Raw genomic sequence first — 19,319 nt, 5'->3', positions numbered from 1 at the left:
TGCAGTAATAATACTGCCATATACAGCACGTATAATACAGTATGTACAGCCTATATAACACTGCAGTAATAATACTGCCATATACAGCACATATAATACAGTATGTGTAGCCTATATAACACTACAGTAATAATACTGCCATATACAGCACGTATAATACAGTATGTGCAGCCTATATAACACTACAGTAATAATACTGCCATATACAGCACGTATAATACAGTATGTACAGCCTATATAACACTGCAGTAATAATACTGCCATATACAGCACATATAATACAGTATGTGTAGCCTATATAACACTGCAGTAATAATACTGCCATATACAGCACATATAATACAGTATGTACAGCCTATATAACACTGCAGTAATAATACTGCCATATACAGCACGTATAATACAGTATGTGTAGCCTATATAACACTGCAGTAATAATACTGCCATATACAGCACATATAATACAGTATGTGCAGCCTACATAACACTGCAGTAATAATACTGCCATATACAGCACATATAATACAGTATGTGTAGCCTATATAACACTACAGTAATAATACTGCCATATACAGCACATATAATACAGTGTGTGCAGCCTATATAACACTACAGTAATAATACTGCCATATACAGCACATATAATACAGTATGTACAGCCTATATAACACTGCAGTAATAATACTGCCATATACAGCACATATAATACAGTATGTGCAGCCTATATAACACTGTAGTAATAATACTGCCATATACAGCACATATAATACAGTATGTACAGCCTATATAACACTACAGTAATAATACTGCCATATACAGCACATATAATACAGTATGTACAGCCTATATAACACTACAGTAATAATACTGCCATATACAGCACATATAGTACAGTATGTGCAGCCTATATAACACTGCAGTAATAATACTGCCATATGCAGCACATATAATACAGTATGTACAGCCTATATAACACTACAGTAATAATACTGCCATATACAGCACGTATAATACAGTGTGTGCAGCCTATATAACACTACAGTAATAATACTGCCATATACAGCACATATAATACAGTATGTACAGCCTATATAACACTACAGTAATAATACTGCCATATACAGCACATATAATACAGTGTGTACAGCCTATATAACACTACAGTAATAATACTGCCATATACAGCACGTATAATACAGTGTGTGCAGCCTATATAACACTGCAGTAATAATACTGCCATATGCAGCACATATAGTACAGTGTGTACAGCCTATATAACACTGCAGTAATAATACTGCCATATACAGCACATATACAGTGTGTGCAGCCTATATAACACTACAGTAATAATACTGCCATATACAGCACATATAGTACAGTATGTGCAGCCTATATAACACTACAGTAATAATACTGCCATATACAGCACATATACTACAGTATGTACAGCCTATATAACACTACAGTAATAATACTGCCATATACAGCACGTATAATACAGTGTGTGCAGCCTATATAACACTACAGTAATAATACTGCCATATACATCCCATATAATACAGTATGTGCAGCCTATATAACACTGCAGTAATAATACTGCCATATACAGCACATATAATACAGTGTGTGCAGCCTATATAACACTGCAGTAATAATACTGCCATATACAGCACATATAATACAGTGTGTGCAGCCTATATAACACTACAGTAATAATACTGCCATATACAGCACATATAGTACAGTATGTGTAGCCTATATAACACTACAGTAATAATACTGCCATATACAGCACATATAATACAGTATGTGCAGCCTATATAACACTACAGTAATAATACTGCCATATACAGCACATATAATACAGTATGTGCAGCCTATATAACACTGCAGTAATAATACTGCCATATACAGCACATATAATACAGTGTGTGCAGCCTATATAACACTGCAGTAATAATACTGCCATATACAGCACATATAATACAGTATGTACAGCCTATATAACACTACAGTAATAATACTGCCATATACAGCACATATAATACAGTATGTGTAGCCTATATAACACTACAGTAATAATACTGCCATATACAGCACATATAATACAGTATGTACAGCCTATATAACACTACAGTAATAATACTGCCATATACAGCACATATAATACAGTATGTGCAGCCTATATAACACTACAGTAATAATACTGCCATATACAGCACATATAATACAGTATGTGCAGCCTATATAACACTACAGTAATAATACTGCCATATACAGCACATATTATACAGTGTGTGCAGCCTATATAACACTACAGTAATAATACTGCCATATACAGCACATATAATACAGTATGTGCAGCCTATATAACACTACAGTAATAATACTGCCATATACAGCACATATAATACAGTATGTGCAGCCTATATAACACTGCAGTAATAATACTGCCATATACAGCACATATAATACAGTATGTGCAGCCTATATAACACTACAGTAATAATACTGCCATATACAGCACATATTATACAGTGTGTGCAGCCTATATAACACTACAGTAATAATACTGCCATATACAGCACATATAATACAGTATGTGCAGCCTATATAACACTACAGTAATAATACTGCCATATACAGCACATATAATACAGTATGTGCAGCCTATATAACACTGCAGTAATAATACTGCCATATACAGCACATATAATACAGTGTGTGCAGCCTATATAACACTACAGTAATAATACTGCCATATACAGCACATATAATACAGTATGTACAGCCTATATAACACTGCAGTAATAATACTGCCATATACAGCACGTATAATACAGTATGTACAGCCTATATAACACTGCAGTAATAATACTGCCATATACAGCACATATAATACAGTATGTACAGCCTATATAACACTGCAGTAATAATACTGCCATATACAGCACGTATAATACAGTATGTACAGCCTATATAACACTGCAGTAATAATACTGCCATATACAGCACATATAATACAGTATGTGTAGCCTATATAACACTACAGTAATAATACTACCATATACAGCACATATAATACAGTGTGTGCAGCCTATATAACACTACAGTAATAATACTGCCATATACAGCACATATAATACAGTATGTGCAGCCTATATAACACTGTAGTAATAATACTGCCATATACAGCACATATAATACAGTATGTGTAGCCTATATAACACTACAGTAATAATACTGCCATATACAGCACATATAATACAGTGTGTGCAGCCTATATAACACTACAGTAATAATACTGCCATATACAGCACATATAATACAGTATGTGCAGCCTATATAACACTGCAGTAATAATACTGCCATATACAGCACATATAATACAGTATGTGTAGCCTATATAACACTGCAGTAATACTGCCATATACAGCACATATAATACAGTATGTACAGCCTATATAACACTGCAGTAATAATACTGCCATATACAGCACGTATAATACAGTATGTACAGCCTATATAACACTGCAGTAATAATACTGCCATATACAGCACATATAATACAGTATGTGTAGCCTATATAACACTACAGTAATAATACTGCCATATACAGCACATATAATACAGTATGTGCAGCCTATATAACACTGTAGTAATAATACTGCCATATACAGCACATATAATACAGTATGTGTAGCCTATATAACACTACAGTAATAATACTGCCATATACAGCACATATAATACAGTGTGTGCAGCCTATATAACACTGTAGTAATAATACTGCCATATACAGCACATATAATACAGTATGTACAGCCTATATAACACTGCAGTAATAATACTGCCATATACAGCACATATAATACAGTATGTGCAGCCTATATAACACTGCAGTAATAATACTGCCATATACAGCACATATAATACAGTATGTACAGCCTATATAACACTGCAGTAATAATACTGCCATATACAGCACATATAATACAGTATGTGTAGCCTATATAACACTACAGTAATAATACTGCCATATACAGCACATATAATACAGTGTGTGCAGCCTATATAACACTACAGTAATAATACTGCCATATACAGCACATATAATACAGTATGTACAGCCTATATAACACTGCAATAATAATACTGCCATATACAGCACATATAATACAGTATGTGCAGCCTATATAACACTGTAGTAATAATACTGCCATATACAGCACATATAATACAGTATGTGCAGCCTATATAACACTACAGTAATAATACTGCCATATACAGCACATATACTACAGTATGTGCAGCCTATATAACACTACAGTAATAATACTGCCATATACAGCACATATAATACAGTATGTACAGCCTATATAACACTGCAGTAATAATACTGCCATATACAGCACATATAATACAGTATGTGTAGCCTATATAACACTACAGTAATAATACTGCCATATACAGCACATATAATACAGTGTGTGCAGCCTATATAACACTACAGTAATAATACTGCCATATACAGCACATATAATACAGTATGTACAGCCTATATAACACTGCAGTAATAATACTGCCATATACAGCACGTATAATACAGTATGTACAGCCTATATAACACTGCAGTAATAATACTGCCATATACAGCACATATAATACAGTATGTACAGCCTATATAACACTGCAGTAATAATACTGCCATATACAGCACGTATAATACAGTATGTACAGCCTATATAACACTGCAGTAATAATACTGCCATATACAGCACGTATAATACAGTATGTACAGCCTATATAACACTGCAGTAATAATACTGCCATATACAGCACATATAATACAGTATGTGTAGCCTATATAACACTACAGTAATAATACTGCCATATACAGCACATATAATACAGTATGTGCAGCCTATATAACACTACAGTAATAATACTGCCATATACAGCACATATAATACAGTATGTGTAGCCTATATAACACTGCAGTAATACTGCCATATACAGCACATATAATACAGTATGTACAGCCTATATAACACTGCAGTAATAATACTGCCATATACAGCACGTATAATACAGTATGTACAGCCTATATAACACTGCAGTAATAATACTGCCATATACAGCACATATAATACAGTGTGTGCAGCCTATATAACACTACAGTAATAATACTGCCATATACAGCACATATAATACAGTATGTGCAGCCTATATAACACTGCAGTAATAATACTGCCATATACAGCACATATAATACAGTATGTGTAGCCTATATAACACTGCAGTAATACTGCCATATACAGCACATATAATACAGTATGTACAGCCTATATAACACTGCAGTAATAATACTGCCATATACAGCACGTATAATACAGTATGTACAGCCTATATAACACTGCAGTAATAATACTGCCATATACAGCACATATAATACAGTATGTGTAGCCTATATAACACTACAGTAATAATACTGCCATATACAGCACATATAATACAGTGTGTGCAGCCTATATAACACTACAGTAATAATACTGCCATATACAGCACATATAATACAGTATGTACAGCCTATATAACACTGCAGTAATAATACTGCCATATACAGCACATATAATACAGTATGTGCAGCCTATATAACACTGTAGTAATAATACTGCCATATACAGCACATATAATACAGTATGTGTAGCCTATATAACACTACAGTAATAATACTGCCATATACAGCACATATAATACAGTGTGTGCAGCCTATATAACACTGTAGTAATAATACTGCCATATACAGCACATATAATACAGTATGTACAGCCTATATAACACTGCAGTAATAATACTGCCATATACAGCACATATAATACAGTATGTGCAGCCTATATAACACTGCAGTAATAATACTGCCATATACAGCACATATAATACAGTATGTACAGCCTATATAACACTGCAGTAATAATACTGCCATATACAGCACATATAATACAGTATGTGCAGCCTATATAACACTGTAGTAATAATACTGCCATATACAGCACATATAATACAGTATGTGCAGCCTATATAACACTACAGTAATAATACTGCCATATACAGCACATATAATACAGTGTGTGCAGCCTATATAACACTACAGTAATAATACTGCCATATACAGCACATATAATACAGTATGTACAGCCTATATAACACTGCAGTAATAATACTGCCATATACAGCACATATAATACAGTATGTGCAGCCTATATAACACTGTAGTAATAATACTGCCATATACAGCACATATAATACAGTATGTGTAGCCTATATAACACTACAGTAATAATACTGCCATATACAGCACATATAATACAGTGTGTGCAGCCTATATAACACTGTAGTAATAATACTGCCATATACAGCACATATAATACAGTATGTACAGCCTATATAACACTGCAGTAATAATACTGCCATATACAGCACATATAATACAGTATGTGCAGCCTATATAACACTGCAGTAATAATACTGCCATATACAGCACATATAATACAGTATGTACAGCCTATATAACACTGCAGTAATAATACTGCCATATACAGCACATATAATACAGTATGTGCAGCCTATATAACACTGTAGTAATAATACTGCCATATACAGCACATATAATACAGTATGTGCAGCCTATATAACACTACAGTAATAATACTGCCATATACAGCACATATACTACAGTATGTGCAGCCTATATAACACTACAGTAATAATACTGCCATATACAGCACATATAATACAGTATGTACAGCCTATATAACACTGCAGTAATAATACTGCCATATACAGCACATATAGTACAGTGTGTACAGCCTATATAACACTGCAGTAATAATACTGCCATATACAGCACATATAGTACAGTGTGTACAGCCTATATAACACTGCAGTAATAATACTGCCATATACAGCACATATAATACAGTATGTGCAGCCTATATAACACTACAGTAATAATACTGCCATATACAGCACATATAATACAGTATGTGCAGCCTATATAACACTACAGTAATAATACTGCCATATACCGCACGTATAATACAGTATGTGCAGCCTGTATAACACTACAGTAATAATACTGCCATATACAGCACATATACTACAGTATGTGCAGCCTATATAACACTGCAGTAATAATACTGCCATATACCGCACGTATAATACAGTATGTACAGCCTATATAACACTACAGTAATAATACTGCCATATACAGCACATATAGTACAGTGTGTACAGCCTATATAACACTGCAGTAATAATACTGCCATATACAGCACATATAATACAGTATGTGCAGCCTATATAACACTACAGTAATAATACTGCCATATACAGCACATATAATACAGTATGTACAGCCTATATAACACTACAGTAATAATACTGCAAGCAAACAAAAAAACTGACCAGCACCTCCATGTAGTGTGAACAGGTGCACGCTGAAATGTCGGTTTCTACCTGCCCAGTGTCTCCATTAGCTCGTCTACCCGGCGCATTGGATAAAGGTCAAATTTTGACACCTCATTCAATTTCCTAAAATTGTTACAGAACCCAAGCGATCCGTCCGGCTTTGATATCAGCACAATGGGACGCGGCGCTCGCTCCTGGACTCCTCAGTGACTCCTGCCTGGAGCATCTCCTTTACCTCTTCCGACATGGCTGGCCTCCGGGCCTCTGGCACACCGTATGGTTTCATTCTTAGCCTTACCCGAGTCTCGGTGACGACGTCATGGCGGATCACAGATGTCCGACCGGCAGATCTGAGGATATGTCCCTATTCCGCTGCACTCATTTCCGAGCTCCCTGTCGCTGCTGTTTCGGGAGACTGTCACTAATCTTTACCTCTTCCCGGGCCACTGTCGGAGAGACCATAGGAGGAGCGACCGGAGTCGCCTCTGTGACTAGACATTCCTGCTCTTTCCATGCCTTTAGTAGATTGACATGGTAATTTTGCTCGAGTTTACTCTTCCTGGGCTGATACACCCTGTACTTCACCTCCCCAATTTTTTTCTTCATTTGGGTCTTGCCACCTGGCCAAGAACTTACTTTCTGCGGTGGGCACCATAACCAACACCCTATCCCCTTTCTATTCCATCCTCGGGTCTGAGCTGCCTGGAATTTCAGGAGATGTTCCTTTACAACAGGCATTATGGCCGTAATCTGGTCCTTCATACCCACCACATACTCTATTATGCTTTTATGGGGAGCAGGCTCCTGTTCCCATGTCTCTTTGGCAATGTCCAGCAAGCCCCTGGGATGTCTACAATATAATAGTTCGAACGGAAAGAACCCAGTTGAGGACTACGGTACCTCCCAGTTGGCGAACATTAGATACGGCAACAACATGCCCCAGTTCCTCCCATCTTTAGCCACCTCCTTTTTTACATAGATTTTAGGGTCTATTAAATCTTTCTACTAGACCATCGTTTTGTGGGTGGTGGACTGACGTGTGCAACTGTTTGATCTGAAGCAGCTTACGCAGTTCTTTAGTGACGATGGACATCAAAGGAGTCCCCTGATCCGTAAGGATCTCCTTAGGTAGCCCAAGGTGGCAGAACAAGGCAAACAGCTCCCAGGCAGTAAGTTTCGCCGAGGTGTGACGAAGAGGAATCGCTTTTGGGTAGCGAGTCGCATAATCCACTACTACCAAAATGTGCTGGTGGCCCCAGGCTGATTTCACTATTGACCCTATCAGATCTATAGCAATCCACTCAAAAGGTACCTCTACAACAGGCAGTGGAACCAGTGGACTACGGAAGTTTGCTGTGGGTGCAGTCAACTGACACTGGGCACGACTCCGAAAACCTCTGAACCTCGGCATAAACCCCCAAGCCTAAAGAACCGCTGCAGAATCCTCTCTTGCGTTTTTTTAGCTCTCAGATTACCCCCCGTTGGTGTGTTTGTGGTCCATCTCAAGCACCTCCCAGTGGTAAGATTGGGACACTACCAGCTGCTCTATTATTTCAGTACGGATTTTATCAATCTGGTATATCAACCCCTGGTTGACCACAATACGAAGAAAAACTGCCTCTGCGCCAGTTGCTGTGCCACCCTATTTATCATTAGCACCCGTTCCCGTGCCAAGGCTAGTGTGGGATCCCGGAGATGAGCTGTGCCAAAAGTACCCCAGGATACTTCCAGCTCCCTAACTGATGTGGTTTCCTCAACTTCTCCTGCCAAGACATCTAGGGGAAACCTAACCGACTACACTCTGTCCCTATTATGGTGGACAAAGTCCAGAGTATCCATGACTCGAGATCTTCGGGTTCAGCGCCCGGATAGACATTTACCCTGGGAGGGTTAATTTTACTCTCCCACAGGGACCAGAACAACCAACCAGGTCTCTTCCCAAAACAGTCCCGAATGGAAGCGTCTTTACCATTCCCACTGTATGTGTAGTCTTCCGTCGGATACTCTTGGAGGTCTCATGTATACACACTATGCCGATTTTCTGACCATTGGGGTTTTCCCTGGCAACCAATGACCCATGAACGGGTGTCACTAGGCTCCCTGAGTCCAAGAGAGGCTCCGTCTAGTACCCGTTGACGCGTACCTGGCACAAATGGGGTTCACTTCGTGTGGCGTCTGCAGACAGTCTGGGTGTACATAGATGCCTGTCAAGTAATCCCGCAGTCCATGGGCTCAGGGGGCAGTGGGCAGCCACATGTCCAGGCCCTTGGCACCGCCAGCACCTGATAGTGGTGGCATCTCTGGTCCACAAGATCGGTTTTAGGGGATACTTGGTTCCTCCCATCAGTTGTGCCACGGTTCGGACTAACCCCAGCAGAGAGTTGTATCCCTTTCCCAGGCTCCTGGGCTTGTAGGACCTGGCGTGAGACTAACAGTGCGGCAGAGTCCCATACGAAGTCCTGGGTGGCCACGTAATGCTCGATCAGGCTAGCCACCTAATCTAGGTTGCCCGAGTCCCCTTGTCCCACCCAGCTCTGTATGACTACCGGCAGAGTTCGCACCAACCAGTCGACTGCTACCCCTTCTATGATCTGGGGTGGGTTCAAGGTCTCAGGCTGGAGCCACTTTTTTACTAACTGCAACAAGTCATCCTCCTGAGACTTAGAGGGTGGGATCTCCACAAAGGACCTCTGGTACACACATTGTGCCCGTACATACGTTTTAACCCCCAGTCAGACAAGGATCTCACCTTTGAGTTTCCCATAGTTCTGGGCATCCTCCTGGCTAAGGTCAAGGTATGACTTCTGGGCGTCTCCCATCAGGAAGGGGGCCACCACTTCAGCCCACTGGGAAATTGGCAAGCTCTCCCGCTCCGCTGTGCATTCAAACACAGTGAGGAATGCTTCCATGTCGCCTTAAGGATTCATCTTCCTCAGTACTGACCTGACTTTGTGCCGGGCCTAGGGACAGACCGGGGTTGGCGGTGGGGGCATCTCTCGCAGGGTTACAATCTGTTACAGAATCAAGCTGTTAGTTTGCTGCTGCTGCTGCTGCTGCAATTGGTGCTGCTGTTGTTGCTGCTGCTGAAACTTCTGCTGTTGCGCCTGGGAGAGGACCAACTGTTTTAGAATTTCCTCCATCTTGATGGCGGGTCTGAGCTGTAGCATTGCAGGCTTGATCATTGAGATGGAGTTCTCTTCGGGGTATGTCTCAATTCACACTGCCCACATTCTCTACCATATGTAAGGCAGCGCCACTTCCGCCAATGAATTTAATCAGACGGTGACCCAGGCAAGTTAAATCAAACGTCCTTTATTGTCCAAGTACTGCTCACATGAAATTGCTCACCTCCGAATCACAGCCGGGAACAGGTAAATAAGGTTCAGTGCTGCTGGCACTTGCACCCCTTAACGTTCCCAGGTGCTCTCGTGTTTGAGCACGTTGCTGGCTCTGGTCTGTGTTAGCTTCACACAGTCAGGGATACGTCCACAGCGCCTTCATCTCTACTGCCTGTGAAATCCATACACAAACTGACACCTTAACTGCAGGTTTAAATGAAAACCGTGGCCATGGGCCACTTGTCAAACCAGGACTGGAGGGAGAGATCCGTCCCACTACCATCCTACAGATCTCTCCAAAAATAAAAAACAGATACAGGTTTTCCTAAACTGACTTGGTCAAATAACTTGACCCAGTCCACACTTACTTTTATTTTACATAGTAACCACAGCCGTGGCTGTAATTACAGTGCACTCCAGCGGTTCAGTATGCTTCTAAGCACATTCTGAGGGATACATAATGGCCCTCACTTACGATTCCCCTCACTATCTCACAGAACATAGTAATAATACTGCCATATATAGCACGTATAATACAGTATGTACAGCCCATATAACACTACAGTAATAATACTGCCATATACAGCACATATACTACAGTATGTGCAGCCTATATAACACTACAGTAATAATACTGCCATATACAGCACATATAATACAGTATGTGCAGCCTATATAACACTACAGTAATAATACTGCCATATACATCCCATACAATACAGTATGTGCAGCCTATATAACACTACAGTAATAATACTGCCATATACAGCACGTATAATACAGTGTGTACAGCCTATATAACACTACAGTAATAATACTGCCATATACAGCACATATAATACAGTGTGTACAGCCTATATAACACTGCAGTAATAATACTGCCATATACATCCCATATAATACAGTATGTGCAGCCTATATAACACTGCAGTAATAATACTGCCATATACAGCACATATACTACAGTATGTGCAGCCTATATAACACTACAGTAATAATACTGCCATATACAGCACATATAATACAGTATGTGCAGCCTATATAACACTACAGTAATAATACTGCCATATACAGCACGTATAATACAGTATGTGCAGCCTATATAACACTACAGTAATAATACTGCCATATACAGCACATATAATACAGTATGTGCAGCCTATATAACACTACAGTAATAATACTGCCATATACAGCACATATACTACAGTATGTGCAGCCTATATAACACTACAGTAATAATACTGCCATATACAGTGGATTGCGATAGTATTCACTCCCCCTGGGCTTTTTACCTATTCTGTTACATTACAATCTGTGTTTAAATATTTTTGTTATCTGATTTGTGCACTAAATAGTAAAAGTTGAAGTGAGAAAAATATCGTCATAAATTTAATTTATTGGATCAAATAACTAAAAATTGTCTTGTGCATATGTATTCACCCCTTTTGCCATGGAGCCCCTAAAAATTTCTGGTGCAAGCAATTCCCTCCATAAGTCACATGCTTAGTGATTGCTGTGTACAATCTAATGTCACATGTCTGTCAGTATATACACTTCACCTTTTCTGAAAGGCCACAGAGGCTGCAACACCATTAATAAGAGGCATCACTAACCAAACACCATGAAGAATAAGGACATCTCCAAACAACACCATGAAGACCAAGGAGATCTCCAGACACCACCATGAAGACCAAGGAGATCTCCAGACACCGCCATAAAGACCAAGGAGATCTCCAGACACCACCATGAAGACCAAGGAGATCTCCAGACACCACCATGAAGACCAAGGAGATCTCCAGACACCACCATGAAGACCAAGGAGATCTCCAGACACCACTATGAAGACCAAGGAGATCTCCAAACAACACCATGAAGACCAAGGAGATCTCCAAACAACACCATGAAGACCAAGGAGCTCTCCAAACACCACCATGAAGACCAAGGAGATCTCCAAACAACACCATGAAGACCAAGGAGCTCTCCAAACACCACCATGAAGACCAAGGAGCTCTCCAAACACCACCATGAAGACCAAGGAGCTCTCCAAACACCACCATGAAGACCGAGGAGCTCTCCAAACACCACCATGAAGACCAAGGAGCTCTCCAAACACCACCATGAAGACCAAGGAGCTCTCCAAACACCACCATCAAGACCAAGGAGATCTCCAAACAACACCATCAAGACCAAGGAGATCTCCAAACAAGTCAGGGACAAAGTTGTTAAGAAGTACAAGTCAGGGTTTTGTTCTAAAAAAATCTCGCAATCTCAGATGATCCCCCGGAGCACCATCAAATCCATTATCATCAAATGGAAAGAACATGGTACCACAACAAACCTGCCAAGAGAGGGCGCCCACCAAAACTCTCAGCCCGGGCAAGGAGGGCATTAATCAGAGAGGCAGCACAGAGGACAAAGGTAACCCTGAGGGAGATGCAGAGTTCCCAAGCAGAGACTGGAGTATCTGTCCATAATGTGGGAGACTCCCCAAATGTATGGAGGAAGATGCTGTGGTCAGATGAGACTGAAATGAAACTTTTTGGCCACCAAGGTAAACGCTATGTCTGGTACCAAACCAACACAGCTCATCACCCCAAGAACATCATCCCCATAGAGAAACATGGTGGTGGAAGCATCATGCTGTGGGGATGTTTTTCGGCAGCAGAAAATGGTCCGAGTCGAGGGGAAGATGAATGCGAAATACAGGGATATTCTTGAGCAAAACCTGTTTCAGTCTGTCAGTGATTTGAGACTGGGACGGAGGTTCACCTTCCAACAATACAATGACCCAAAGCATACTGCTAAAGCAACACTTGGGTGTTGTAAGGGGAAACGTGCAAATGTTCTGGAGTGGCCGAGTCACAGCCCAGACCCTACTCCAATGGAGAATCTGTGGTCAGACGTGAAGATTACTGTTCACCAGAGGAAACATCTAACCTGAAGGAGCTGGAGCAGTTTTGCCTTGAGGAATGGGCAAAAATCCCAGTGACCAGATGTGGAAAACTCATAGAGACTTATCTAAAGCGACTTGCAGCTGTAATTACCGCAAAAGGAGGATCCACAAAGTACTGACTTTAGGGGGGTGAATAGTGATGCACACTAAAATTTTCAGTTATTTTGTCCTATTTCTTGTTTGCTTCACAATTAAAAGAAAACCAAATGTTTACAGTCGGTATGTTTTTTTTTACATGAACTGATGCAAACCCTCAAAGAAAACAGTGAAATTCCAGGTTGTGGGGCTGCAAAACACGAAAACTGCCAAGGGGGGTGAATACTTTGCAAGCCACTGTACAGCACATATAATACAGTGTGTACTGCCTTTATAACACTACAGTAATAATACTTCCATATAAAGCTCATATAACACCGCCATATAGTGCAGTATGTGGGTCCAGCAGTCACGTGTTTGTGTCGGGAGGTCATCGTTGCAGAATGAAGTTCAGAGACTGGCGGGGGTCTGAGAAGAGACGGCACTGGGGCGGCGGGGGAGCGGTGTTGGGTATAAGACTGTTTTTCTTCTCTTAGCCCATTCTGATCCCTAGCTTGTTTTTGGTTGGACAGACCCTTAAAATATTACTGAGGGGCTTTTGGTCGCTTGTCCTCAGGGTTGGGGGCACAGCAGATTAGGAATCTTTCACCCCCCCCCATATCATCCATACTGGTGGCGGTACTACAAGGAACATCCATCCTACAGGAATGGGGACGTCTCCTTATCCTGTAAGTGCAAAATAATAGGACAGCGTCCCAAAGGGTTAGTCACCGATGGCCCTGTTAGCTGCACTCACCCCGTAGACTTAACCCTTTGCGATTAGCACCCCCCTATTCTTTGTTTATTGTGCTGAAAACAAGAGACCATTGCATCTGGCTGGAGACCATTGTGAATAATTTACAGGTCTCCTATCTGCAAAAGGAAGGAAAAAAAGGGCCAGAGTTATCCGGAGAGTCAGTGCGGAGGGAGGAGATTGGCACTCCATGAGCAGCCCCCATCCTCGTCTTCCCTCATTGCACAGTGTATGAGAGACAGAGGCGCACAGCACCGCCAGCAGCTGAGGATTAGCCACTCTTCTCCTTGCTGGATGACTGATCCATCCAACTATGGCTTTAATAGTTCACCTGAAGACTGTGACGGACCTACGGGGAAAGGGCGACCGCATCGCCAAGGTGGCGTTCCGAGGTAAGCGCCCAGCACTCCAGTAATCCCAGCGTATACCATCGGAGGGATGGAGCATGACTGTGTGTATAGATGTGTGGGAGGGGGAGAAGGAAAAGTTCTCTGCAGAACTGGAGGAGGGAGAAGGTGATGGGGAGCCCACCTTAACCCTGGGCAGGTACTGCAAGGTCCCACCTGGACGATAGCCGTCTAGTGATGTAAGAACTAAACTGGACCTTAGACATCTGCTGATGTAAGGATCAACCTGGACCATAGATATCTAGTAATGTAAGGACCAACCTGGACCATAGGAATGTAGTGATGTAAGGATCAACCTGGACCATAGATATCTAGTGATGTAAGGATCAACCTGGACCATAGGCATGTAGTAATGAAAGGATCAACCTGGACCATCGAAAAGTGGTGATGCAAGGACCGACCTGGACCAAAGAAATCTAGTGATGTAAGGACTAACCAAGACCATAGACATTTAATGATGTAAGAACCAACAAGGACCATAGACATCTAGTGTTGTAAGGACTGACCTGGACCATAGACATCTAGTAATGTAAGGACCAACCTGGACCATAGACATCAAGTAATGTAAGTACCGACCTGGACCATAGGCATATAGTGATGAAAGGACCATAGGCTTCTTCTGATGTAAGGGTCAACTGGGACCATAATCATCTAGTGATATAAGGACTAATTTGGACCATAGTCATCTAGTAATGTAAGGACTGACCTTGACCATAGTCATCTAGTGATGTAAGGAGCCACTTGGACCATAGACATGTAGAGATGTAAGGTCCGACCTGGACCATAGTCATCTAGTGATGTAAGGACTGACCTGGACCATAGTCATCTAGTGATGTAAGGAGCCACTTGGACCATAGGCATGTAGGGATGTAAGGACCAACCTGGACCATAGGTATGTAGTGATGTAAGGACTAACTTGCCTCATAGACATCCAGTGATGTAAGGACCACTTGGAGCATAGACATCTCGTGATGAAAGGAGCAACCAGGACCTAGTCATCTAGTATTGTAAGCAGCAACCTGGACCATAGACATTAAGTAATGTAAGGACCGACCTGGACCATAGGCATATAGTGATGTAAAAACCATAGGCTTCTTCTGATCTAGGGACCAACCTGAACCATAATCATCTAGTGCTGTAAGGACTTACCTGGACCATAGACATCTAGTAGTGTAAGCAGCAACCTGGACCATAGACATTTAGTGATGTAAGGACTAACCTAGACCACATGAAAGTAGAGATGAAAGGACCCACCTGGGCCATAGGCATCTAGCGATGTAAGAACCAACCTGGACCATAATCATCTATTGATGTAAGGACTGACCTGGACCACAGTCATCTAGTATTTGAAGGACTGACCTGGATCATAGATATCTAGTGATGTAAGGACCGACCTGGACCATAGGCATGTAGGGATGTAAGGACTAACTTGCCTCATAGACATCCAGTGATGTAAGAACCACCTGGATCATGGACATCTGGTGATATAAGGACAAACCTAAACTATAGACATCTACTGATTTAAGAAGCAACCATGACCATAGTCATCTAGTAGTGTAAGCAGTAACCTGGACCATAGACATTTAGTGATGTAAGGACCAACCTAGACCATAGGCAAGTAGTGATGAAAGGACCATAGGCTTCTTCTGATGTAAGGGCCAACTTGGACCGTAATCATCTAGTGATGTAAGGACTGACCTGGACCATAAACATCTAGTGATGTAAGGAGCCACTTAGACCTTAGGCATGTAGGGATGTAAGGTCCGACCTGGACCATAGGCATGTAGTAATGTAAGGACTATCTTGCCTCATAGACATCCAGTGATGTAAGGACCACTTGGAGCATAGACATCTAGTGACGTAAGGACTAACCAGGACCATAGTCATATAGTAGTGTAAGCAGCAACCTAGACCATAGACATTTAGTGATGTAAGGACCGACCTAGACCAAGTAGTGATGAAAGGACCAACCTGGGTCATAGGCATCTAGTGATGTAAGGACCATCCTGGACCATAGATATCTAGTGATACAAGGACCGTCCTGGACTACAGGCATCTAGTGATGTAAGGACCATCCTGGCTGATAGACAACTAATGATGTAAAGGTTGACGTGGACCAAAGACATCTAGTGAAGTAAGGACCAACCTGCGTCATAGACATCCACTGATGTAAGGACCAACCTGGACCATAAACATTTACTGATGTAAGGACCAACCTAGACCATAAACATTTACTGATGTAAGGACCAACCTAGACCATAAACATTTACTGATGTAAGGACCAACCTGGACCGTAGATATCTAGTGGTATAAGGATAACAAAAAGAGGAAGGAAAAAAAGAGGAGAGAAGGTGTGCAATATAAGATACTTTAATCAAGTGATAATATATAATTTTCACAGCTTTTTTCTGGAACCAGAAAGGTGGATAGAAAAAGAGGTGAATGCATGGTACACAGAATCGTAGACTTAATGATATACAGTCATAGGTCCACAGGTTATGGTAGTAAACAGAGTAATGTCAGTCATTATATGTATATGTCAGGGGTTTGTAAGCGGGGGATCCTTCCACTGTGGGGTCCATGCAGGGCGCTACACTTTGCCTAAGTGGGGCAGCGTACTTCTCAACCACACTCTGTATAGGGAACATCATGCCTTAATTTATGATTATTTATTATCTGTCCTTTTGTGGTTTTAGGTTTCACAATCTTTGTGGTCTGTAGACAAATATGGTCCTTTGTGATCATTCTGATATATAATTGATATGGACTGACATTATTCTGTGTACCACCATAACCTGTGGACCTATGACTGTATATCATTAAGTCTACGATTCTGTGTACCATGCATTCACCTCTTTTTCTATTCACCTTTCTGGTTCCAAAAAAAAGCTGTGAAAATTATATATTATCACTCGATTAAAGTATCTTATATTGCACACCTTCTCTCCTCTTTTTTCCTTTCCCGTTTTGTTATCCATTTTTGGAGTTTCATGTGCCTGGTGACCATATGTCCATTAGACACATTTTATAGGTTGTATGGAAATCTTATATCTAGTGGTATAAGGACCAACCTGGACTGCAGGCATCTAGTGATGTAAGGACAGTCCTGGACGATGGACTTCTAATGATGTGAGGTCGACCTGGACCAAAGACATCTAGTGAAGTAAGGACCAACCTGGACGATAGATATCAAGTGAGGTAAGGACCATCATAGACCATAGACGTCTACTGATGTAAGGACTGACCTGGACCATAGGCATCTAGTGATGTAAGGGCTGACCTGGACCATAGTCATCTAGTGATGTAAGGACCAATCTGGACCATAGTCATCTAGTGATGTAAGAACCAATCTGGACCATAGTCATCTAGTGATGTAAGGACCAATCTGGACCATAGTCATCTAGTGATGTAAAGACTAACCTGGACCATAGTCATCTAGTGATGTAAGGACCAATCTGGACCATAGTCATCTAGTGATGTAAGGACCAATCTGGACCATAGTCATCTAGTGATGTAAGGACTAACCTGGACCATAGTCATCTAGTGATGTAAGGACCAATCTGGACCATAGTCATCTAGTGATGTAAAGACTAACCTGGACCATAGTCATCTAGTGATGTAAGGACTAACCTGGACCATAGACATCTAGTAATGTAAGGACCAATCTGGACCATAGACATCTAGTGATGTAAGGACCAATCTGGACCATAGTCATCTAGTGATGTAAGGACCAATCTGGACCATAGTCATCTAGTGATGTAAAGACTAACCTGGACCATAGTCATCTAGTGATGTAAGGACTAACCTGGACCATAGTCATCTAGTGATATAAGGACCAATCTGGACCATAGTCATCTAGTGATGTAAGGACCAATCTGGACCATAGTCATCTAGTGATGTAAGGACCAATCTGGACCATAGTCATCTAGTGATGTAAGGACCAATCTGGACCATAGTCATCTAGTGATGTAAGGACCAATCTGGACCATAGTCATCTAGTGATGTAAGGACCAATCTGGACCATAGTCATCTAGTGATGTAAGGACCAATCTGGACCATAGTCATCTAGTAATGTAAGGACCAATCTGGACCATAGTCATCTAGTGTTGTAAGGACCAATCTGGACCATAGACATCTAGTAATGTAAGGACCAATCTGGACCATAGTCATCTAGTGATATAAGGACCATCGTGGGCCATAATCATCTAGTGATGTAAGGACCAATCTGGACCATAGTCATCTAGTGATGTAAGGACCAATCTGGACCATAGTCATCTAGTGATGTAAGGACCAATCTGGACCATAGTCATCTAGTGATG

General features: G+C 41.0%; 1 protein-coding gene across 14 annotated transcripts in view; it reads left to right on the top strand.

Annotated features, from left to right (window-relative positions):
- Positions 1-14,796: 14,796 nt before the first annotated feature.
- Positions 14,797-19,319, top strand: part of OTOF (otoferlin) — a 628,499-nt gene continuing 623,976 nt past the window's right edge. For all 14 annotated transcript variants that reach the window (XM_073673817.1, XM_073673815.1, XM_073673810.1 and 11 more), the window contains exon 1: positions 14,797-14,985. In XM_073673817.1, the coding sequence (XP_073529918.1) occupies positions 14,907-14,985 (79 nt within the window). In that variant the 5' untranslated portion in view covers positions 14,797-14,906. The remainder of the gene's footprint in view (positions 14,986-19,319) is intronic.

This window comes from Phyllobates terribilis, unplaced genomic scaffold, assembly GCF_046119375.1.
Source record: "Phyllobates terribilis strain yellow unplaced genomic scaffold, ASM4611937v1 Scaffold_3__8_contigs__length_932513732, whole genome shotgun sequence".
Lineage (NCBI taxonomy): Eukaryota > Metazoa > Chordata > Amphibia > Anura > Dendrobatidae > Phyllobates > Phyllobates terribilis.
The sequence above is the reverse complement of the archived record's forward strand: the minus strand, read 5'-3'. Positions and strand labels throughout refer to the sequence as shown.